At 32.5% G+C, this 26,697-nt stretch overlaps 2 protein-coding genes across 2 annotated transcripts; one reads left to right on the forward strand and one right to left on the reverse strand.

Moving 5' to 3' along the window:
* Positions 1 to 4,046: 4,046 nt before the first annotated feature.
* Positions 4,047 to 14,146, reverse strand: LOC126710430 (glycosyltransferase BC10-like). Its single transcript, XM_050410881.1, has 10 exons — positions 13,808 to 14,146; positions 8,791 to 8,889; positions 7,577 to 7,677; positions 7,399 to 7,470; positions 7,157 to 7,247; positions 6,337 to 6,417; positions 5,069 to 5,128; positions 4,869 to 4,991; positions 4,739 to 4,777; positions 4,047 to 4,441 (listed from the first exon to the last, which is right to left on the reverse strand). The coding sequence occupies exons 1-10, from the start codon at positions 14,129 to 14,131 to the stop codon at positions 4,313 to 4,315; spliced, it is 1,119 nt and encodes a 372-aa protein (XP_050266838.1). The 5' UTR covers positions 14,132 to 14,146; the 3' UTR covers positions 4,047 to 4,312.
* Positions 14,147 to 22,778: 8,632 nt separating this feature from the next.
* Positions 22,779 to 23,599, forward strand: LOC126708214 (B3 domain-containing transcription factor VRN1-like). Its single transcript, XM_050408015.1, has 2 exons — positions 22,779 to 23,286; positions 23,451 to 23,599. The coding sequence occupies exons 1-2, from the start codon at positions 22,779 to 22,781 to the stop codon at positions 23,597 to 23,599; spliced, it is 657 nt and encodes a 218-aa protein (XP_050263972.1).
* Positions 23,600 to 26,697: the final 3,098 nt, after the last annotated feature.

Consider the following 26,697-nt stretch of genomic DNA (forward strand, 5'->3'; position numbering starts at 1 on the left):
GAGTTTGATCTTGGTTTTGTATGGGTTTTTGCTTGTTTGGATACTAAGAAAATGTAAGAAAAGAGAAGAAAATCTTGAATTTCTTATTTTTTGGGCAACCATGTTCTTGGGGGAAGAACATGAAGAACAATTATTATTTAAATAATTAAATGATAACTAAAATTTTATTTTATTTTAAAATAATTAAAGAAAAGGAAAAATAATGATGTGATTTTTTTTAATATTTAAAATGCTGAGCTGTGTATTTCATTTGCCACGTATAAAATATCATATGACTTCCTTTACACCTTTACACTTACTTACATTGGTTATAAAAAACCCAATAAAATAAACAATAGAGGAAAAATTTTAAAAGGTAAGTTTGAACCTCCCTTTAATCTTTAATGATCTAATCTTCTTGGAAAACAAAAAAGTATAAGTATAATATATAACTAGTCGCTAACCCGTGTGATGCACGGGAAAGTTCTTAGAAATGCTAAATATTTTTTTTAATCAAATTAAATGCATTTTTTGTTGGGTTGAGAGAAATTTAACTTAATGGACATTTTCACTTTGGATTTTAAGGAATAACTCACACAAAAAGGAATATACAAATTTCATTAGGATTTGAGCTGGTCAACCAAGGTAGGTGTGTGTGTGTGTGTATAGTGACCTTGTCACGTATTTCTTAATCTGCCAACAAAGCAAATTTTTGCTCATTTGAAGCAATTTACAATGTTCATTCTAGGCAGAACCTTACATACTTTTTGTTGTTGTGATTTACAATTTGGGTAGATGAAAAATAATATGATGTTCTATCACTAGTTATTGTCTTCACAACAAAAAGGGTAAAATTTCAAATCAAAAGATTACATATCACATTTAAAAGAAACACTAACAGAAACTAAAATATATGACATGCACTAATAACAAATGATCATAATATTCAAAGAGTTTTGTAAATCAACAACAAAATCTTATTAAATTGCTGGGGGTAGCTTTACTAACTATATTTTATCAATAAAAATAACCTTCTTCATAAGACTTGTTTAAGTTGTCATATTAAATATGAGAAAACAGGTGAAGGCATATTGTTGTTGACTCTACACTGTATCACAAAGAGTCTCTCTTGGATTGCTTCATTCTTCTCTCTGCTCCACAACTAAAGCTCCCCCATCATAAGCAACCTGCCTTGCAAAACTATGCAGACAAAAGCAGAATTCTAGAATTTTCATTTCCTACTTTTGCAGCTCTCAACAAAAGTTAAGATTCATGATTTTATCAAAATCTTCCATGCCATTATTATTAAAATTCTCAATATATACACCATTAGCATAGATACAGATTGATTCAAAAGCAGCCTTGTTTTAAAAACACCATAATGCAGAAATATCACCAAGAAATAATCGTATTATTTGAAGAGAGAAGAACGAAGCAAAATAAAAATAATTAAAATTCACAAAATGAAGAACCAAATATCAAGAACATAGAGGGAGATTGTTGGAAGCAGAATTAACAAACCTAGCATAAATTGTTAAGATTTTAGACTCGATTGGAAAGGAAGTAACTCTAAAAGTTTTAGCTTGCCAAGATAACAGACCAAACAAATCGTCTCGTATATCAACCATCAATAACACACCCAAAATGATAAAAATCTAAATAGATTAAAAAGTTAGATTGAGAAAGAACTTAACTGTTTATTTATAACTGCCAAAAATGTTAAAGGATTTCCAAAACTACTAAAGTTTGTCAGGGTTAAGCCTTATAAATAATAAAAGGTGGACTTGAAACAGCACACATAAATATTTGCATAGGTATGTATTTCCAATTAAAGCAATCCAACATATTTTTATTAAAGCACCCATCTACCAGCAAAGAATCAAACAATCAGGTAACAGAAATCCACACATCAGTAATCAAACCTAGTCTTCAAAAATACAATCAAGTCAGTTCACCCCATCATCACACCCCATTTTTCATATAGCAAAAATATACACCCATGAATATAAGTTATAAAACAGAAATACATGACTTAATGACAAATTGAACAGCAAGATGCAGCTTAGTGACTACGGGCCATCATCAAATAATTTATGCTAGTTCATTTATTCTATTATTCCAATACATGTACAACAGTTCTCTTGTAGGCCTTTTGTCAAATACCTAATAGATATAGCCAAGAAATAGAACTTGATTGATGTACAGGTGCTGAAATAGAGGAACTTAAAAAAAAAATTAGAATAATGTAATCTAGAAATTAAAAACTTATTGACATATTAGGATGAAAGATATAAATAAAAAAAAATAAAAAAAGAAAGAAAGCAAAGAACGAAAAAAATTACATATATTTATTTTGATTGATGGTATAATGACTTAAAAATGAATGAAAATATGTAATTTAATTCAAAGTAAAATTGAATCGATCATTCCCCTAATTATGTCGTGCAAACCTAATCCCTAAATCTGATATACGCTTAAGCCAAAAAATCCAATTTATATTCAATACATACAACAAAAGAATTGGGCATGAGGATATAACCTTATTGCAACCAATGAACACCACTGTTAGTCCAGCAAATCCATCTCAAAGAGCTCCTTAATGGTCATCGCAATCTTCTTCCACACACTCATAAGAGAAAAATGTATAACAGAAGGTGCATAGTGGTAAAATACAGTGTTTTTTTTTTTTTTTTTTTTTAATTATTTTATAGAGAAACACGTTGCTAAAATTTGGTTAAAATCAAATAAATATATTGTGTAGCCATAGAACGGGCAAAATTTGGTATTTAGATTGTTTTTAGAAATTTTTTTGTGAATAGTATGCGCGTCAAACTATTTAGTTAGTTGGACTGATTTTGAAAATCGAGTTTGCCAAACTCGACTTTGGGCTGGAAAACAAACACTATAGTGGCGTTTTCTTTGTGCCTATAGCAGCGTTTATAGAAAACGCCACTAAAAAAAACGCCACTATAGTTTGAATTTTGGGCCGGAACTCGAGTTTGCCAAACTCGAGTTCCAAAATCAGTCCAACTAACTAAATAGTTTGACGCGCATACTGTTCACAAAAAAAAATTTCTAAAAACAGTCTAAATACCAAAATTTTCCCCATAGAATGATAGAATTAGACGTGTCCCTACTTTCCAAGCCACGCATGAGCCACCTTCATCTAAGATGTTTTGGAATATGGTAGAACTCTCATAAATTTTGAAGAGAAAGAAGTTGTAAAGATAACATTGTGTTGCGGCAAAAGAAGATATATAAATTGGTATGGACAGAAAATACCATACCAGTAGCAGATCATAGACTTTATGCACAAAGCACGGACAAAAATTGCAGATAAATTTTTATGAGAGAAATATGTGTCGCTATCACCAATTGAATAAAAAGACTGCTTTGTTATCCAAGAATGTTATTTGTTCAAGGATCATAGCTCTGCAAACTTTTTTTCACTCTTCAATAGGTTGATTTATAAGTTTTCTGGGTCTCATTGGAGATAGAGATAGATAGAGATTGGAGTGAGAGAGAAGGAAGGAGGTAGTTGAAGGTTTCACCGTGTGTTTTTTTTAGGTTTTTCAGAAACTTGGAGTCGACCGTGTGTTTTTTTAGGTTTTTTAGAAACTTGGAGTCAGCTTGAAAAGAATTGGGTTTGTATTATTGGGTTTTATCACTTTTTATGTATTATCAGGTTTTACAGAAAAAAAAAAAAAATCAGAATTTTTGTTTTTTTTTTTTTAAATGATGCTGATGTGGAAAATTGTGGTGCTAGCAAAGGCTTTGGTTTTTTTTTTTTTTTTTAATATATATATAGATAAGGAAAGCTAGGCTATAAAAAATATAGTATTCCACCAAATTCATTAAAAACCCTGTTTTGCTATTTTTCGTTAGTAAGACAACGGTAGGGATCAAAATTAAACGATTTTTTATTTTGGGGACTAAAAACGATAAAAATAAAAAGTACAAACTAAAGTAGGAATGAGGTGAAAATGTAGATACGAAAATAGTATTTCCGCCTAGATATTATTTAGTAGTAGCATGTGCACGGCTGCTGACCATTGTCCACGTACAACTTCTTTCACGGCCAAAGATAAAAATCCATTTATTTAAATAGAAACCAAAATGGAAATAAAGTGGAAATAAAGATAAAAATCCATCAATTTAAACAGAAAACTGGTAATCAGTGACAAAGTGGAAATAAAGCAATCATTGTCAACCTTTATGCCGAGAAGCATCCAAACTGTCTGGAAAGTGAACCTTACAATCTTTATATAAACATTATCTAGGGTGACAAGGGTGAGGGCACACGAGCAAACAATAATGTTGATGGAGAAAAGGCTTAAACTGTTGTATAATTGGAGAAAAGCTGCATCAATTTATCCAGAGTCTCGGGATGGAACTTTCTGCCAAATAGAAAGCAAGGCCTTTTCATCCCATTCCACGAACAAGGTGTGACCAATACACTCTTCTGCAACCAGTAATCAAAACAAATATCTTTTTAGATCTTCCTTCTCCCAAATGGAAAATTATTAGGTTCGTTAGGAATACAATGACTTGGTACTTCCCCCGCTACATAAATGGTGGATCTCAATATGAATTTAATTAGTGAGATCTACAAATATGTGAGGAGGGAATATGTCACTGTAATCCCGGATACTGAATAATTACCTCTTACAAGAACATGGAAAAAAAACAAAACAAAATAAAACAAAACAAAAAACTAAGCAACACCTAATAGCCATCATTCAAGTAATAAACTCAATACCTTTGCATCACTAGTGATATGTATGCTCTTGTCAATGGACTGAAATGGTTCACACAGTGTCATTAAAATATGTTGCATGTAATACCAAGGAAATCAACAAAAGCAAAAGACTAAGATTTTTCTCACGTACCGTAATGTTCTTTAGGAGCTCGTAAGTAATATCTTGAGCCCTATATGTTTTGGGATGCCATTTTTCTTCAGACCAATCAACATGTGTTACGGACCAATTTGCAATTCCATTGGGATCAATCATCTGAAGAACAGAGACTGAATAAAGTGGCACCAATAGGAAAGATTAAATTGAGTTGTACTTCACAAAAGATGACTCACATTAAAAAGAGTTGGCAAATAATGCTCATCAGCATAGCAGTTGCGGCCGTCCATATTTGGCTGAGAAAGTTCAAAGCACCAACATCAAGATGTTTGTCAATGAAACTAGGTTTACAGTTTACACATTTTCCATTGACATCAAAAACACAATATTGGCAGCACAGAAGAAAAGATATTGAATCCAAAGTAGCAAACCATTTCAAACTATGATTTTTTTTTTTTTTTTAACAGTTCATATGGCAAAATAATTTGTTGTGTTCAACATTTTTTGTTTATGGCATGCATAAAAAATCAGACCATAATAACTTTGGAGTTGGAGAAACTTAGACCAGTCCAACATTAGCTTGCTTAGATCCTCGTCCTCTTCCAACAGTAATATGAGATATCAACATTAAGATTAAAAAAAAAATGCAGCAAATTTTTTTTTAATACTAAGGATAGAGCTTCCAAAAAGCAGTCTAAGAACATCAATAAAATATTGTCTTTATTCTAGGTTATGATATTTGCTTACTAGAAAGCAGCCAATTGCAGGAGAAATTCAACAGAATAACTTACAGAAAAAGAAAAACGACAGAATTTTAGCATTTAAAATGAGAAAGAAGACAGAGTGAGGCAGGGGAAAGTAATGCAGTTTAGTAATAATTAAATGTCCATCCATCTTGGGTTCTAATCGTATTTTCAATTCATGGGCCTTTATTCATAGACATTCTAAAATAAATAAATAACACAGTACAAAACATTACTTCCTAAAACCTAAATATTTTTAAAATTGGAGGATTGTATTGGTATTTCATTTCCAACTAAGATTACAAATCCCCCTACCCTCCCAAATCCCCAACCCCAAAAAGAGGGAGAGAAATCAGAATCCATACAAATAGAGTGCTTTTAGAATCCCTTGGCAACACCTCTACAATGCCCATAACATGCCAGAAAAATTTGACATTTCACTCGCATACATAACAATATGTGACTCATTATTATGTCTTGAATAAAATTTTCTTTACTTATCAAACAAAAAAAGAAAAGAAAAAAAGAAGCTATCCCTGGCAAAAGAAAAATTCCTTGCATCAACCATGTCAAGATCTCTATGCTCTTAATTTACACAATATTTTAATCTTAATGAATCAAGACCTGCCAACCTAGATCAAGACAGACATTGAGATATGTGAGGAAAACACAAATGCAGGTCCTAAACAGAATAGACCAGATTCTTCATCTAACAAGCAATAACAAAAGCAAGGACAAGATCATGATTGAAAATGGATTACCTTGCAGTAAAGCCTGAATTTCCTATAGTAAAGACTGTCAGCCATAACCATGATAGCATGCTGCCGCTTCATGGAAAACCACTGCAATACAAATAACATTCACAAACAGTAACACTTGAGATATATTTCAATCTTCTATGTTACAAATTTATACATCTGATGGAAGAAAAAAAAATTATGCCACAACCTATCTGGGACCAAAAATTCTACTAACGGTAGAATTTTCTTATCTACGTGAATGGAAAAATTGAAGTTTCCTGATCTTTTCACTGTTGAGCTGCTTAACTAATTCTACGAACAGAGAACAACATGATATGCTGTCAAGTTGCTAAAATATTCAGGAACTAACCAAAGAATGTGGCGCACGATCTCAAATGGCTCTTCAAGTGGAGAGTCTCACAAAGTTTTAAAAAGAATACCAAAAACTGAAAAAGCTGAAAGAGACTGTTATAATAACGGTTAAATCGAATTCACCTTTCCTAATAGTTTAAACTTTTGGAATTAGCAATAGTTCATTGTGGTATCAGAGCAGGCAGTCTTGGGTTTGAACACGATCTCCACCCTTCCTTCCATTTAAAAAGTTAAAAATCCCGCATGTTGGACCTACTTATTTAGGTTAATGGTTAAAATGATTAAGTTCTCCCTTTCATATCAGTTCAATATAGGTCATTCTGCACAATGCAGTGGAAAAAGTTAGGCAAGCCTAAATTTTAAGGCTAGTGTGAATTTCAAATAATAAGAATCTCTCTTTACACGAGAAGATTGAAGTTTCTATTAGTTTCTATGTCAACTACAGTTCAATATGTTATAAAGAATATACCTGTGAAGCCTTCCGAAAATCCTTCTTTTCAACTTCAGGTAACATGTGCTCTGAATACCGCCCAGTTCCATGTTGACCAGGATCAATGAAACTGAGAAAGAGAGAGAGATCATTTAGAGCGAAAAATTAAATCATTTATCAATTCAGCAGAAAAATAGCATTGATATTAAGATTGGAAAAAGTTTCAAAATTTTATCAACCAACTACTAAGGCATTCCTTTCACAAATTAAAGATTGCATACCAATCAATAAAGCTGACATTTGTATACATTAGATAGCGATACACATAGTCGAAGTTATGCAGGGGTACACAACTGAAACAAAATTAAAAGAGAAAAAAAGAAATTAGACAAATACCATATACTAAAATCAAGCACAATTTTCACAACTGTAGTAATAGAAATATGATAATTAAATCACCTATCAGAAAGCAACACAAACTGTTGGTTATCAGGGTCCGCAAGTGCATTTGCCAAAAGCCTCTTCTCTGCTTCAACCATGGAAAATTCCCCCCAGGCCACCTGCAATAACTTTGCTCATTGCATCAACTTAATGATCTGGTTTCATATCAAATGTTTATATTATAATTCTGATATTTATAAATCTTGTATGAGCACAACCTTTTTGGTTTTTGTTTTTCAGTAATTGCAAGTTTTTGAGAAAGAGCTAGTTGATTCAAGTTAAGGGAACGCAAAGAGGTAGAGGAGGACCAAAAATAATATTAGTAGAATTAATAGAAAATGAAATTTCAATTAAGGAAGTAACATAGAGTTTGACTTTGGATAGAATAGAATGGAAAGAAAGAATTTACATGGCTGACCCTAACTAATTTGTTGAGGATCCAAACTCAAAAAAATTGGGACTATGGCTTGGTTGTTGTTATTCCAAGCTTTTATTTTTGTATAATGTAATTGTCCTCTCCAAGTATATAGCAAAATGCTGAACTCTCCTAGGATGAATCTTACAACTCCACAAAATTTAATACATAATGCCTCCATGAGGTTTGGTTGGAGAATCACTTTCCATCCAAAAAGTCTCTCCAAATTTGCAATGTTAAAAATAGAGGATGTCAACTAGTTCCTGGTTTACTGGACTCTTACTATAGATGTATATTTACACAGAATGCACTGATGTTAATTCAAAGACAGAACTCTTTGGCTTCTGCGTAAAAAATAAATCATTTTCTTTTTTCTTTTTAATTGTTGGTAAGTAATTCATGCCCCTAATGGGTCTTAAATCTTAATCCCGTTAGCCCTCAACTACATCTTGAGAGGGGAGGATATGCTGTTTGAGCTACAACTCATTGGCAGTAAAAGTACAAAACATAGCTGTCATCTAGGACCAGAATAAGGTGGGATGATACTGTAAGCTTAATCAACTGAAAGTAAAACTAATTACTTACACAATCTAAGTATGCACATTGTTCCCCGTTTAAGATGCTTATGCAAGGATAAGAACATCACGGACTAAAGCCAGATATCAACAAATTTCAGGAGTAATTACTAATTACACATCATTCCAGCTTCAATCATAAATCTCGTCTTCATTATAGTATAATTCAAAGTCACTAATAAGGAAAGGTAGATTAAAGAACCCACTGAAAATATGTTTGTATATATGATAAGATAACTTACCTTCTCACTCGGAATGTCTCGACCAACAAAGTGGAGACTTACATGTACCGGTTTTTCCTCAGAAGAATGTACATAAACAGTGAATTTGTTCTCGTGGCCCTGCAGAAAGAGATAAAATCATATATTTTTTCTTAAATAATAGAGTTTGTACCCTATGAGAAAAAAATTTAGTATCATTTTGGTACCCTGCAGCTAGAACTAAAAATTCCTAAATTAAATCTTCAATGAATGAATGGCCTGCAATGAAAATACCATCCTCTGCTCAATATTCTATCTCAAAGTCTCACACTATGCATAACCCAGCCCTCAATAAACACATGTAACAAGTGAAAATTTAGAATTTGTAGATACATCTTGACCTTCTGATTAAGTTCCCCTTTTTTTTGGTGTAAATACACATGCATCCAGTGGTCTTACAAAAGGGAAGAGGTGATATTTGACCCTAGAGGTGGGGTGAGCTTCAGACTTTGCAAATAGCTGTAAGAGAGATACAGAGGGAGAGGATTATAGTGAGGGTTGACCCTGGGTATTTGACTACTTGTTTCAAAAATTCTAGGTCACGAAAAAACAAAATTACAACTTTTGTCTGTTTGAACCTACTGTTGAGTATAGTACTGGGTACCGTGATCACAAGTATAAATATTTATGAAGGCGTGAAGGGCAACAGTCAAGGTTTAAGTATCCAGAAAAAAGTTTTACACATATATACTGAAAATGTTTTCGTCTTCAAATGTTTGGCCGCATTATGAAAATTGTTTTAGAAAATGTTTTTAGGTGTTTAGTTGCATTTTGAAATGCTATTTTTTTACTAGTTTCTCACATTTTTTCAATCATTTTCTCAGTTTCCAAACAAATTTTATAATAGAAAATTTCAATATATAAACTTAAAAGAAACAAAATCAAAACAAAACCATTCGTTAAACTCAAAAATTCGGTCAAACTGAGAGAGGGAGGAAGAGACAGTGATAAAAATTTGAGGGAAAGGGAGAGGTAGATCGAGAGAGAGAGATCGATCATGGGTCATGGGTGAAGAGACCGGTTAAGTGGTGGCAGGCTTCAGTCGGCGCCAAGATTGAGACAACGAAAGTTCGATCTAGAGGGTGGCGATGGCGCAATCTTGGCGATGTAATCTGTGGTGCAATCTCAGCGGTGTTGGGGTGCAATATGGGGTTGGGGCAGTGGTGCATTCTGGGATTATGTGTGCTTCTAGCTCACTCTCTCTTCTTGCTCTTTCTCTCTCTCTCTTCAGGTGTCTGAGTTCGGAAATCATTTGAAGGTAAAACGTGTGTGTAATTCATTTTCTATTTTTGGGGGCCGAATTTTACAGTCAATGAAATGGTTTTCTGTTTGACCAAATTTTTTATGTGCAACCAAACACACGGCAAAGTGTAAAGTATTTTCCCAAATTCATTTTCAGCCGAAACAAACACAGCCTTAAATTAGGTTAGAATATAAATTATATCTTGTATCCAAAAAAAAAAAAAAAAAAACTACTGTTGAGATTATTTTTTTACCCCAACAATAATAATTAACCACCTATGATTTATTGCGAAAATATTATGGACAAAACATTTCTCTTTTTGAATTGAGTGTGAGTTCCAGTGGAATTTTTTAGATTATTTTAATTGAATTAAAAGTTTGTAGTTAAACGATTAATTTTAAGGTAAAAATATCATTTTTGTTTTTATATTTTGAGGTTACAATTAATTTGATCTCTAAATTTTTGTAAAATTTAATTTGGTATATATTATTTTCAACTGTCACTCAATTTGGTCCTATCATTAACTCACTGATGAAAAATGCCATGAGATAGATGGTTTACACAATTGACATACATAATATTAAAATATTAAATGAGATGTTGATGTGTCTAAATTTTATTAGCCACCTAGTCAAAATATATATATTTCAGCTTTTAAAATTATATTTCTTTTTTTTACCGATTTTTTTTGTTTCATTTTCTTTAGTTTTTCACTTTTTCTTTTTCTTTTAAAACCCACAATATCACAAGAACCTGTTTGAACTTATAAAATTTTTATTTTTATTAGCAGAAAACTTATATAATTATCACAACAATTGCTAACCACATTTTCCACTTTCTCAATTACCCAAAAAAAAAAAAAAAAGAGATTCCCTTTTACTACATATTAGTGGGGTGTTTGGTAGGTAAGTTCAAACATACTTTTGAGCATTTTAAATAATATTACACACATTTTCACACATTTTTTCATCTACATGTATATAAAAAACACCTAAACAATATTACACAAACTCCTTTACCAAACACCCCCAGAACTTCCAATACACACAAAAAAGACATTGTCACTTTCTAATCCTAATTTGTCTCTTTACTTCTCACCAATAAACACGTACATGGTAGTTACCTCTCTTTCAAAAAAATTCTTTGAAATTTCAAAATTCAAGCAATCAACAACTCCCAATATTTTTCACCAATCAAAACTAAAATTGGGTAACACATGTGAGATTCAAGTATTAGTTTTTCTATTTTCTCTGCTCCTTTGTTTCTCAAAAAGTACAAAGTTGTGAGGTTCTCAGGTTTGTCTACTTAACTCTGTTGGATTTGATTATTCATTTCATTTATCATCATTGAATTCAACTTAAATTCGTAGTTTTGCTGTTCGATCTCCATAAATTATTTGGTTTTCATTTTCATTTTCTTTTCTCTTCTTTTGTGAGTTTGTAGGTGTAAAGGAACCTTTTGAAGCAACCCAAGTTTGAGAACAAAGAGTAAGACGAGCAGACAAGGTATAGTTTGAATTTGTGTTTTCAAATTTTGTAGCTTTAATTTCATGTTATTATTGGCTCCTTAGATTACTACTTGCTATTTGTAATTAAGGAGGCCTGGAAGTTATTCGGCAAAATATCCCATTTGATAAGTACTTCCCCCCCCCCCCCCCCCCCAATATTTTCTCTTTACTTCTCACCAATAAACACGTACATGGTAGTTACCTCTCTTTCAAAAAAATTCTTTGAAATTTCAAAATTCAAGCAATCAATAACTCCCAATATTTTTCACCAATCAAAACTAAAATTGGATAACACATGTGAGATTCAAGTATTAGTTTTTCTATTTTCTCTGCTCCTTTGTTTCTCAAAAAGTACAAAGTTGTGAGGTTCTCAGGTTTGTCTATTTAACTCTGTTGGATATGATTATTCATTTCATTTATCATCAATTGAATTCAACTTAAATTTGTAGTTTTGTTGTTCGATCTGCATAAATTATTTGGTTTTCATTTTCATTTTCTTTTCTTTTATGAGTTTGTAGGTGTAAAGGAACCTTTTGAAGCAACCCAAGTTTGAGAACAAAGAGTAAGACGAGCACACAAGGTATAGTTTGAATTTGTGTTTTTAAATTTTGTAGCTTTAATTTCATGTTATTATTGGCTCCTTAGATTACTACTTGCTATTTGGATGAGTACTTTTTTTCGCCTAATATGCTGTTTAGATTTCTATATCCATTATATTCATTGGATTTGGTATTTTATATTTTTTGTTTGAATGGGTGGGAATTCGTGGAACCAAGTGTTTTGTCAACATGGTTTTTAGTAGGGTGCTTTTTTTTTTCTTTGCTAGCACTGATTGAAGACATTTTGTAGTTTGGTTAATATTTTGTTACTCATTTTCATTATTCCTACTTTTTTTTTTCATGACTTTTGTTTAATCTGGTTCTAAAAAAAAAAACTATAATCTATTGAATTGTATGTCTATTAAATTTGGGTTTAAACATTTGGAAGTTTTGCTGCAAGTAAAATAATTTTTTGGTATAAATACCATCACAACCTCTTGATATTTTATGATTTGAAAATGACTTTGAACTAGGATGAATGAACACCTTCACACACACACAACAAAAAAAAAAGATAAAAAAAAGAGGCCTCTGAGCTAGCGCTGATGCGCGTACTTACCCTTGCTCGTGAAAAACAAAAAAAAAAAATACTTAGAGCACGTTTGGTAGATTGTAATAGGTACTGTAATGTAATAATTATTCTTATGATTTAGCTATTCAATAGTTTGGTTAAGTTTTTATTACAGGGAATAATCATTCTTTATGAATAACTATTCTTTAAAATGAGAAATAACTATTTCTCTCTAAAAGGGTTGTAATAACTATTCCTTAGTATATGTAATAATTTATAACATTAATATATTTCTAAATAAATAAACTTTCCATATCCATCTAATAATTATAGAAATAAAAAATCATCAAAAAATAACTCATTTTTTTAAAATTTAAAATATATTATTTTCTAGAAAATATATTTGTATGAATGAGATATTTCTTAAAATAGATCATAAGTTTTATTCTAATGTTACAACTTACAACCAAACTAATGAATATGTTTGGTTATCAGTTGGTCGGTAACGTCGAGATCTGGCCAGATCACGAGTAGATCTCACTGGATCTCGTCGGATCTGGAGTAGATCTCGCCGGATCTCTTCGGATCAGGTGGGATTTGAAGAAATTCTTTGTCGGAGAACTCCCAATATCGCCAGTTTTTGTAAGTTTTCGTCGAAAAACCTTCAACTATCGCCGGAATACGCACGCATAAATGGTGCAAGAAGTAAAACAGACAAGAGAATGAGAGAGAGATGATGAGAAAAAATAAAAAAGCCTTTAGTTGGTGCGCGTACTCACCCTTGCCCGTGAAAAACAAAAAAATACTTACGCTTGTACGTGAAAAACAAAAGGATACTGTTTAAACGCAGCACACGATGAGATCTGGCCGTCAGTTGGCCGGTGCCGTCGAGATCTGGCCAGATCACAAGTAGATCTCGCCGGATCTCGTCGGATCCGGAGTAGATCCCGCCGGATCTCTTCGGATCTGGTGGGATTTGAAGAAATTCTTCGTCGGAGAACTCCAAATATCGCCGGTTTTTGTAAGTTTTCGTCGAAAAACCTTCAACTATCGCCGGAATACCACGCATAAATAGTGCAAGAAGTAAAAAAAAACAAGAGAATGAGAGAGAGATGATGAGAAAAGTTACAAACCCTTACACTAAAGAACTTGTCCCATAGCTTCTCAAAGGGTAATGAACCTGGAGTCAGAAACATGAAAGCAATTTTTGGGGTCTTTGATTGAATAGGAGGTGTCTTCAAAATTTCTTTAAAAACAACTCTAGCTGCAATCTCATCATCGGTTAATTTCCGTGATGGAACATAAATATACTGTTTAAACGTAGCACAACCACTTGAAGAAAAGAGAGAGCATGCCGAAGTGATTGGTAGGTAAACTAAGGAAGCATTCAGAAAAATGCACACCAAAGAAACCAATACAATCATCCCTGCAAGCCTCTTTAAATTTGATCTCCGTGTCCTCATTTGGAAACAAAAAAAAGAAGGCTCTTTTGGGAGTAGAAAGAAAGGCCTAGTTAAGTAAGGAGAAGAAGAAGAATGAGCTAAAGCAGCATTGGAGTTAAGACAAGTGCATTAGATCAATTCAGCAAAAATAAAGTGCATTAGATAAAGCAGTGAGGTGGGGTAGGGTAGGCTATAGTGTTTTTTTTTTTTTTTTTTTTGTTAGAGAGAATATACATTTTCCCCCCAAGCATCAGTATCAGGCTATCAGCACCGCCATGTGAAAAATATAATTAATATATATATATATATATATATATATTATTTTTTTACTTTTTCTTCTTCATTTTTGTTAGTGTGAATATACATTTTTTCCCCCAAGCATCGGCATCAGCATTAGCATCAGCATCAGCCATGTGAAAAAAATAATTAATATATATATATATATATATATATATATATATATATATATATATATATATATTAGATAAAGTAAAAAAAGGCTCGCTCTCACGCTGCAAAGTTATTATTTAGGTAAACTTAAGGATTTGTTTAGATGGAGAGGTAGAAAAGTGAATAAGTAAAAAATTGTAAGAAGATGGAAAAGTGGAAGAATAATTTTTTTTTTCTCCTTTTTGTTTGGTTGGGAGTAAAAAAGTTGAGGGATGGAAAAAATAAGTTTGAATAAATTTACTTATATATCCTTGTTAAAGATTGATGTCAGATTAAAAAAAAAAAAGTGACAAATAACCATACAAAAAAGAGCAATCACCCAAAATTTTTTATAAAAATAAAAAACATGTTCCAAAAAAAATCACATCTAGTAAAAATAAAAATAAATTATCACGTCCAAGCCCTAAAAAATCAAAAGGAAATAAAAAAAAAGAGGCAATGTTAATGCCCAAGAAAAAGAAAGTGACAATTGGCAACGTGATTGCCTAGAAAAAGAAAAAGAAAAAAAAAAGCAAAAAGAGGGGCAACATTGCTGCCCAAGGAAGAGAGAAGAAAGAAAAAAAAAATGCAACTTAAATTGAGGGTATTTGTGTAAAGTGCATCTTTCAACACTTTTCCTTCTCATTTTCCTCCCAAATTGGGAGGATAAAAAAAGTGGGCCCAGAGGGAAAATTTCCCCCTTATTTTCTGTCTCTCTTATTTTCTCTCCTCAACCAAACAGTAGAAAATGCCATTTTCCACCCTATTTTCCTTTCCCTATTTTCCATCCTTCTTGTTTTCACCCCAACCAAACATACCCTAAGGGTACCACTAGCGCATAATAAAGAATACCACTACTTATGCCCTCGTTTTATACCATCAAGCCAAATTGGGCCAAATGCCAAAGCAGTCCACAACACAAAGTTGCATGAGCTAAGACTGAGACTCAAACCTTTGAGCAAATGGGGCTTTCAAGGGTTTCCTACTGTTGAGCTACACTCATTGGTGATATTATTTTTTTAATTTGACATAGTGGTATAGTTGGTAAGTGATGTGGGCATAAAGAATAATTTTTTATTATTCTATTTGACATATCGGTTTTTATCTCTAATAGATAATGGCAAGAATTAAATTGACATAGCACTAAAAAGGTTAGGAACCAAACTGAAATATGATTTGAAGGATAGAGACTAACTTTATAATTTATCCAATACTAAAATTACATAGACAGAGTGATATGAAAAGTTACTAAAAATTTCAACAATTGTTATTTCTTTCCCGTCAATAAAACAAAGATAGAAACAAACGTTCATGCCTCCGTTTCTTAACCAATCTTTTTCCATTCAATATTTGATTCTTTCACAGTTTCAAAATACAAAAAATCATCAAAGGTAGCTAAGTAAATTATCCTATGTATGAAAAATATATTATAGTCTATACTTATATTACATTATTATATAATTGACTATTTATCTATATATATATATATATATATATATAACCGAAACTTTTGAAACTCCCACAATTTTCCACGTTAGCACAATATTTAAATTAAATTTAAATTAAATTAAAATTTCCACCTCATCACTGTTTTCTTTTTCCAATGCAAATTAGACTTCTAGCCAAATAAGGACACTCTCCCACTGCCTCTACTCTCTCCTATTTAAGAATTGCTTGCGTAGAAAACCTAAGCCCCAAAAACTATTCGCAGAGAAGATGATGTTTGAGGACCCTCACCACAAAGTGAATATTGAAACTGACATCTTTTTATAAAGGTTGGTCAATATCTTATATATGTATGGCCGTTGGTCACCACTATTTTTTTATTATTTTTATTTTAAATTCTTTTTATTTTAGATTTTATGATTAGATCTGCTATTATCTTCTTTTGTCGCAACACAATTTTCTCCTTAAAACTTATTTTTCTTCAAGATTTTTTTTTAGGGTGCTCATGCTTCACAATTCACATATTCCACTTATGTATTAGACTCCTCTCCTTCTTCGGTCAATGCATCAAGGTTCGGGTTATTTGATTTGTTCAATAAAAATTATAGATTTGTTGCTTTTTCTTATAAGTTTGTCAATTGTTGTTTTGTTTATTTAATTGTTGGGCCTGAATCTTTTAATTAAATCTTCAAATTTTTTTAACCTTTTAAAAGTTTTAATATTTTGAATTTTAACATTTAAAAGGTAACTCATATTTCTCTAATATTTCTATTTTGTGTAGACATATTTTTTTTGTTTATTATATTTCTCCATTGTGTAGTCACATAATTTTTTTTTTGCTTTAATAAATTCTTGGCTCAAAATCTTCTAATTGTTTGGTTTACATATGAATTTTTAAGTTCATTTTTTGCAATACATTTAATTGTCTGGCCAATTTCAATAGTAGAAAAGCTATAATCATGGATTCCCTTCTTTCTATTGTATTTCTCTATTGCATAATTATATATATATATATATATATATAGTTTTATTTCAATACTTTTGAAGCTTTGAATCTTCTGATTTAAAAAAAATTTTTTTTTTTGGCCTTTTGGAAGTTTTAACATCATAACTTTTGGGTTTTATTTTTTCTATTATCAGAAATTATCTAGAAGATTTCAATGAATATCCATGGATTATTCTTTTTGAGGGTAACCCATCTTTATCTTATATTTCTATTCCTAACTTTTTTTTCCTATATTTTTTCTTTAATTGTCCGTGTTTACATCTCTTTTGTTGTTTTTTTTTTTTTTTTTTTTTTTACTTTCATAGCGTATGTACATGTTGTATATGTTCTTTGATTCTTTCTTTAATGATTTTTGTGTGAGTATGTGTCATCGTATCTAGGTACTTAGGCAAAATCTATAAAGACTAAAGATGTTTTTTTTTTTTTTTTTTTTTTTTTTTTTTTTTGTAATGAATCCTGTGTTTTTCATGACTTTGGTGAGTCATATTCTTAATGATCGAAATGGTTTTGTTTGACGTGGATTTTGTTCATATTGGTTTCAAAGTTTATTTCTTGGCTTATATTATAGATTGTAATTTATTTATTAATCAAACTGTTTAGTTGAGTTTGTTTTCGAAATTGTTTTCAGTGTTGGATATTTTCTTGAAGCATGTTGGTATCATATATTAAAATACTGTTAAGTTGACAAAGATTAAATTATATATTGTACTTAATACATTTCTCGTGCATCGCACGGGTTAGAGACTAGTTTTTATTAAACAACATTCCTATTCAATATTAAGTGAGGACCTTCTCCCCTCTCTCCATGTATTTTTTGCATGTGCTGGCTCTTTAGTGAGAAAATTAATATAGATTTTTTTTTTTTGTTGAAGAAATATGAAATCATGTACTTAAATTTAAAATAGCTATTTGAATATCTATGTACTATGAAAATTTCTTAGAACTTATTGACTAAATGTAATATCTACTCATCAAAAAATGCTACAAAGAATGATAATGAAAATCATCATCTTTCTACAATATTTAAATTTTCACAATGAATGATAACATATGCTACAATTTTTTTGAAAATCTTCATTAAATTAAATACTTGCAATCATCTACAATGAAAATTTTGTTATTCATATTTCATTCTTTATTATCTTATTTTATGAGTCTAACTACAATATTTAGCTTACTTATTTTTAATGAATACCCATTTAAGCAGGAAAATAAATTAAAAAAAGAACAAAATAACAAAAGACATATGTCATCAAAGTTTTTATTAGATAAAATTATAAGTCTAGAAGTTTTAAATCTAATCAATTAGTGTTCTTTAGGTAACAAATAGAACATCATATATCGTCATTCTAACTTTCCAAGCATAACTCTCAATCTACCATATAAAATTCAAAATACACAAAAAAATAAAATAAAATTGGGACATTAAAATTTAGTGGGAGTATATTAGACATTGCACAATGGAATATTTTAGGAATTATAAGATTTTGTTAGGGTTTAAGCAAGAGAGAAACAATAGGGGTATATGCTCATTTACAAAATATAAATGATGAAATTATTCAACTTTAGTTTAAGGGGGAATGCAACTACCGCGAACATAAAGGAGAAAAGTGTTATTTCGTCAATTTGTGTATGTAAAACAATGTGTGTGTGTGTGTGTGTTTATTTTTATTTAAAAAAAAAACTTGAAATGATGTGTAAAAAAAAATCAACCTAAAAAAATTATGCATTAAACAATGAATTTAGTTCAACAAATTGAATAAACCAAAAAAGAAATCTAGAAACACAACAAAAAGTCACGATATTTTTACAATACCTTTATTTTTAGCTATAGTGGGTCCTAGTTTGATATTTTATTTTTTTATTTTAGAATAATGTTACGTCCACAATATTTTCATAATAAATCTTATGTAAATTACTACTAGTTTTAAATTTTGCTAACTACTTTTAACCGTGCATTTAAAAATAAAATAAAAAGCCAACTAAAGAAAATTGTGCCTAAAACAATGAGTTTTGGCTTACTAAATGTGACTAAACAAAAAAAGAAGCTTAGGAATACAACAAAATGTCACACAAAAAAGAAGTTTAGGAATATAACAAAATGTCATAATATTTTCGTAATATTTTTTTATTTCCAACTGTGGTAGGTCCCAGTTTGATATTTTATTATTTAATTTTTATGTCCACAGCATTTTCACAACAAATTTTAAGTAAAAACTTATTACTGATTTTAAAATTATGCATTAAAAAAAATAAACAAAAAGACAATATAAGAAAATTGTGCGTTAAACGTACAGTGAATTTTGGCTCACCCAATTTGACTATATGTACTAAAAAAGAAGTCTAAGAATACAACAAAATATTACAACATTTTCACAATACTTTTATTTTTAGGATCCGAATAGATATATTTTTATTTTATTTGAGAAAAATGCTACTTCCATAACATTTTTAGAACAAATTATAAATGACAAGTTGTTATTGGTTTTAAATTAAACCTATTACTGATATCACTTTTTTATCCTTCAAAAATACCTTGCCACATAAAATTTGTTACAAAATTATTGTGAAAATATTGTGGACATAGCATTTCTTTTTATTTTATGTTATTTAATCTATAAGAAACTTAGATCTCGCGATTGTGAAAATATTGTGACAAGAAGAAGATATTATAACATTTTCATAATACATTTATTTTTAGTTATGATTGGTCTCAATCTCTTATTTTATTATTTTATTTTGACCTTTAAAAAATTGACACCTCAATAATAAGGAAAATATTGTAAAAATTTGTTGCGTCAATGTAATTGTGTATGCACATATAATATTTAAAAGCACAAGCAAAACCGGTGTATTGTGAAAAAAAAGGGCCAATAAATAGTGCAAATTGTCAATAATTATGAAAATATTGTAAAAATTTGTTAAGTCAGTATAATTGTACATACACATATAAATATTTAAAAGAAAAGACAAAAACAGCACAACCAAAACTGGCGTACTGTGGTTTGTGGAAAAAAAAGAAGAAGACTAAAGTACAATGTTGTGAAAAATGTTATGAATGTAACACCTCTTTTTTCATAATGCCTTTAGTTTTAGTTGTGGATGATTTTAGTATGATATTTTATTTGGCCAAAATGGGCAAATGCCCTTTTCTTGCAAATTAAACATCCTTTTGCCCTATTTTATAACTCGATAATTATAAAATTGAGTTATGTGAAATACTCAATATTCATATGATCGAGTTAGCTTTAGCTTTGTGCCACGCTGGACAACCAGCGTGGCATTTTCTTTTTTAATCCCTAAATAACTCGATTTTGGATTAATCGAGTTATGTAACCGACTATTTAGATATCGAGTTATGCTCTTATTAAACCTGTTTTCAGACTATCTTTGTGTCAAGCGTAGTCTTTTAATATAACTCAATTCCTGTAATATCGAGTTATAAAGTATACTCGAACTCCGTAAAATCGAGTTATTCTCGTATAATATCTCCACACCTCCTCCCATTTAGAGTGTCTTGCTTTCCCCTAAACTGAATTCCACTCTGCTCCATAGATCAATAGCTGCTTTCAGACTTAATTGAAATTTGTATCACCTCAGGTAAAAAACTCACACCAGAATTTTAGGGCAATGGTATTTTCATTTGATATTGTATTGAATTTTTATTTTTTTGGTTGAATGAGTGTGAAGTAAGTACATTGGTGTGATTTTCGTTGTTTGTTGTAGTAAACGTTGGTTACAAGAGAATGAAATCTTTACTATAGCAACATTTTGTATTGCACATAATTATCATTGGTCAGACATTTACAACAACATTTAGTATTGAACACAATGTGTAGACATTAACAACAATGTCTAATGTTTATGGTCAAATGTTAGTGTTAGTGTTAGTATTTCATTTTTAGCATGCAATAGTACATAATTTTATGAATGTCTTTGTCGTGTACCATCTTATGCAGCATTACATTATTTACCAACAGTTGATGCACACTGTTAACTTGATCATTTGGTGTTATTGTATTCAGCGTCAATGTCTATTTTTGGCAACCCACAACTCTATAGGCCTCATGATGTATTCACTGCTATGGGTCGTTGTTGGGTATTGGAAGATGAGTTCAGTTATCCAATCAATCCGAATCTGCGAAATAGTACTTACGTTCACAATACCATGAGATAGGAGTGGGCTTGGTTATTTCGTGAACAACAAATGTTTTATGATGAGCTGGTTGGTTTTAAGTTGCCAGTGCCTCAGCGACTCACATCGCAGATGCCCAGAGACACCATCGACGAACTTCGTAAAGCATTGAATCGCATAAGAGAAGAAAATAATCCAATGAAGATACGTCTTAATTGATATCGGACCCAAGTCGAGATTCGAGAGTCAGTGGAGGGAGGGTGGTACGAGCACGCACAGTTCATGCAATCACTTCTTGCTGATCCCATTTATCAGTCAAACGTGGAGATGTCAGATGAAGAGTAATCATGTCATGGTGTAATTAGATTTTGTTAGAGAACTATTTTGCTTAACTATGTTTTATATGTATGTGTGTCACCGTTGCTGCATTTGTACTATGTAAACCTTATTATTGATTGTGAGGAGCATGTACGTTATTCGTAATTTAGATTATTCTCACATAACGCATAAAAGTTAAATATTCTCACACATGATGTTTTTCAATAAGCACCTACGACATAACACAGAAAACTTAAAATAACTTACACTAACATTATTAACTTAACCCTAGACATAACACACACACCACATAAGCATTCATTCTGACAGGTAGTCCTCGTAGTTGAGGACATTGTTACATTCCGCAGGAGTGAGTTGCCTATTCGTTGCGGTGGCCAACTCCTTCGTAAATTGTATCATGTGATACTTGGACCTACGAAGTATCATAAGATTGTTCCTTTTTTTTTTTTTTAATTAAATTTTAGTCACTGCACGCTCATATTGGTGCATGTTTCACCGTGGCAGTGTGAGAGAGCTACGATCGACAAGAGGCACTCCGAGTCGCAGGAGATCATCGTGCAGAACATTGGACTCGTTCAAGCAAAAGTCCCACTCCCGCCGCAGTCCGGCATAGTATTCCCTCTCGTCAGAATCTCTTTCCCTTCTATAGTTATCTGGAAAACGAGGTAGCATCTAATTGCGCATTGATATTGGAAAACGTGACTTTAGATCGGTATGTTTAGATGTTTTGCAAGGGTAGATGTAAATGGGACTTTGGTATGTGTAGATGTTTTGCAAGGGTAGGTGTAAATGAGACTTTATGTAGGGGTTTTGCAAGGGCAAGTATTCACGTGGATAGTGACTTTAAGTATTCACGTGAATAAAGATGATATGACTCGACAGTGTATTGTTCAATGGCAAGGTGTTGAAGAGCACATGCAAAGCTGCGAACATGACTTGGTTGTACAGTGGTGTCTGTTGGTACATGTGATTCGTTGAGGTAGCTGTTTGATATGGCTATAACCTATGCTACAACAGCGGGCTGGTGATGTGTACTGCAAAAGAGGTTGCATATTTATTCACGTGAAGACTATTCAGCATTGATGTGCTTCATCTGACATGACTTAACGAGACAGTGCTAAGCTGTGTTAAATGTATCATAAACTTTTCAGGGATGCTTTACATCCTTGAAAACGGTGCATTGCAAAGGATGCATAACTGTGTTTTAACGTACGTGTAGGTGATATGACTAGATAGGGTTCAACAGTGCAAAGTTGTTGAGCAGCATTGCGAACATCAGTGTAGCAAGGGTGGACAGCTCACCCCCAAAATTGATGCATAAACTTTTTTGTGATGCTCTGTGTATTCATGTGAGTGTGGATGGGTACTTTTGGTCAGGGTTCAACAGTGCTGAGCTATCCACCGTAGCTACACTCATTGCTCCCTATGGTGATATTTGGCAAGTGGGATTGAAGAAAGCTGATAACAACATTTGGTTTCGTAACGGTTGGCAGGATTTTGCTGAATACCATTCTATTTGTTATGGTTATTTTTTAGTTTTCAGATATGAAAGAAATTCAAGCTTTCATGTTCTTATATTTGATAAGACTGCCACTGAGATTCAATATCCACCTAGGAAGAATTGTAAATTGGAAGATCATCAGGTAGAAATAATAGACTTAGATGAAGATGATACAAACATATCTTCCTCAATGTACAGACCCACAGAACATGAAGTCAGAGAAAAGTTTGTTCTGAAAAAATTACTGATTATGTCTAGAGGAAGCGAGAGAGCAATCCAAGCAGCCGAAAAGTTCAAGCCTAAAAATCCTTCTTTCATGGGTATCTCGCGGCCGCATAATATGGTGAGCCTTTATACATAATGTGATCATGATGTTCTCTTAAATATGGCCTTGAAACATATATGGGAAGCAAGTATATTATTGGGAAGCAATTTGTCACACTTCAATGTCTTGTGCTATTACCCTTCATCAAAACATATTCAGCAATGAGATTCGGGAAGGGATGGGTTGCATTTTCGAAAGACAATAATTTAGAAGAAGGAGATGTCTGTGTCTTCGAGGTGATCGAAAGGAAGCCTGTTGTGCTTAGTGTCTTAATATTTCACATGGGTGACCATCAGAGTTTGGACTAGGATAATCTGTTTAAATTTTAAACTAGTGATGTTTATGCTTATATTTAATTAGGGACTTTGATCACTAGTATGGTTTATATCTGATGGATGTGGTTTTAAGACTTTTCTCTGACCAGTTTGGTATGTCTTGTTGAAGACTATTCAGCATTCCTGTGCTTCATCTGACATGACTTGACAAGATAGTACTGAGCTGTGTTAAATGTATCATAAGCTTTTCAGCCATGCTCTGCATCCTTGAAAACAGTGCATTGCAAAAGAAGACATATCTGTGTATAGACGTGCGTGTAGGTGATATGACTGGAAAGGGTTCAATAGTGCGAAGCTGTTGAGCAGCACATGTAGCACTGCGAACATTAGTGTAGCAACGGTGGACAGCTCACCCCCAAAATTGATGCATAACCAATTCAGGGATGCTCTGCCTCTTCGAAAATGGTGCATTGCAAAGGGTTGCACATCTGTGTATTCACGTGAGTGGGGATGGGTACTTATGGTCAAGGTTCAACAATGCCGAGCTGTTGAGCATCACATGCAGAACTACATCAATCAAGTGTAACAATGGTGGACAGCTCACCCCCAAAATTTTGCTTACACTTTTGAGGGATCCTCTGCATCCTTGAAAATAGTGCATTGCAAAATGTTGCATATCTGTTTATTCACGTGAGCATGGATGATATGAGTGAACAGGGTTCAACAGTGTCGAGCTATTGAGCAACACATGCAGAACTGCGAACATGACTTGGCTGAACAGTGCCGAGCTGTGTTAGCCTTCTCCAACCTTACTTGTCAAATGCTAGTATTACGAGCAGCGAGTGTAGCAACACTGGAGAGTTTTATTCCCATATTCCCTTACAAAATTTTCAGGGAGTCTTTGCGGGTACAAAATGATGTTACATTTTCTCAACATCAATGTAAAATTACATGAAGAAAACTATGCTTCCAAGTTTTACATCAATGACTTCTGATCATCACAATTGCAATATTAAGGAGATTTGGAGCAATGCTACAACAAACCAATAACTTGAATGAAACATTTTAGAGGCTGATAAGGCTTTTAGGCCTTTACCCTATTTCTAAGTAAACCAAATATCGTTGTGACAGTGTGTTGTGTGAGCCATATGGATTTTTAGTGAGTAAGTGGTTAGTCTGGTTTGGACGAGTCTTTATGTAATGTATCTATATAAAGTAGGACACTATTAGAATTAAGATACACAGATGCGTGTATATGATACCGTGACTCAAACAACTCATATAAATGAATTATTCGTATTATTGAATCATATGCGTGGTTGGTCTATGTGGTTTGGATGAGTCGTATGTATTGAATCTATTAAATTTTCCTACAAGTAATGTGCAATAAATATAATTTGGAGGCATTTCACTTCCTAAGGTTTTTCCTACATTACAAAGTGTGAGAGTGCTTTTTTCTTTAGCACACAGGCCCAAGGATCTTGGGCCAAATAGTTGTAGTTTGGTGGATTGGGCTTGGTTCACCGCAGCTAAATGAGGGCTGATTACGAACCAAGTTGTGTGCAAGTCACATAAATCTCCTCAAGGCAAAAAATGCGATTCCTCCTAAGCAATAAAATACCATTATAAGTGTTTTAGTATCATAAAATGACCCTTTACTCTTACAAAATAAGTAAAATAGATATTCATAATATTCACAATGAGAAAGAGATTGAAATAGAATATTTAAGACTTATCTTTTATGTATAAACATTTTAAAGAATTCCTTCACTTGGTACCCCGGGCGTACTGTCGTGGGATCCCGGGGCGTATTAGGCCTGTAAGAACCCAGAATCTCTGGTTCTCTGCATTATACAATCTTTCTCCATGCTTGTTATGCAATGAAGTTTTGTCATTTCCTTTTACCTCTATAGGTCCTACACAAGAACAACTATACAATGCACATATCTTCAAATAATTGTTAGTTTCTTATATTAGGATATATATATTAATACATATACATATATGTAAATGAATTTCATGAGAATGATTCAGCCACGAGGATCCTGGCCCCAATTCTCACAGACTTAGTGCTTTTGCACAAGACTTGTGGGATTTGGAACTCAAGTCTGAGTGGCTTTGCTTGAGCAAAAGACTCAGCTTTACAAGCAAGAATATATGTATTGAGCAGCAAGAAGCAGTAAAGGAAGATAATATGATAAATACATATGCAAAGTAATTGTTAGAAATCCTTAAATCAATATGAGATATTTCATTATTTTTCTTGATTGTGGATTACAAATGTGCTTACTAAGACGTGATACAAGGTTCAAATAAGCTCAAAAATTACAGACTTCGATGGCTATCCAAACCTCTAAGACTTGCAAAGTTTGAATCCTTTTGAATCCAAGTATGTGCTATAATGGTTGTTTCTGGGATACCGGGAGACATTCCTCTGTTTTTCTTAAATTTTACAGAGTTCTAATGACTCTGTTATGATATTCTTTGTTGAGGTCTAAAAAATCACAGTAAAATAAGCCCAAGAAAGAATAAGCTGAGCCCAAGAAAGAGTGAGTTAAGCCCAGAAAAAAGAAAACTCAGACCAAGTCCAAAGGGATTATACGAAAGGCCCTGAGGATCCCGAAGCCCAGAAAAGGAAAAGCAACCAAAGAAAAAAAGAGAGAGAACATCACAGCAAAGTATAAAACGCAAGGATCCTCAGGCACCATCAATAAGCGCAAAAAAGAAGAAGACCAGGACAGATCGATAGAAAGAAGACAGAAAAAGAAAACAAGAAAAACAAAAGAACGCAAGCGACCCTTCATGGCACAGACAGAAAAGGCGTCGGGGAACCAAGACAAGGAAGAAGAATGATAACAAAACAATTTCAAAAGGGCAGAACAGGATTCCGCCCAAATAGGAAAGAAACAGAAAGGTAAAAGACGCCAGAAGTGAGGATGCCGAGAAGGGCATACCTCAGTACATCCCAAAGAGGATGGCCAACCAGAAGCTTTCGAAGGAATCAGAACCAAGAGAAGGAAAGAATGAGAGAAAACGGAAAAGGGGACTTACCGAGATGATGAGGACAGAACATACTCTGTTTGCAAAAGACCAAAACAGGGGAACCAACGGTTCCCCAAGACGCCCAGAAA

Source organism: Quercus robur, chromosome 12 (assembly GCF_932294415.1).
Source record: "Quercus robur chromosome 12, dhQueRobu3.1, whole genome shotgun sequence".
Classification (NCBI taxonomy): domain Eukaryota; kingdom Viridiplantae; phylum Streptophyta; class Magnoliopsida; order Fagales; family Fagaceae; genus Quercus; species Quercus robur.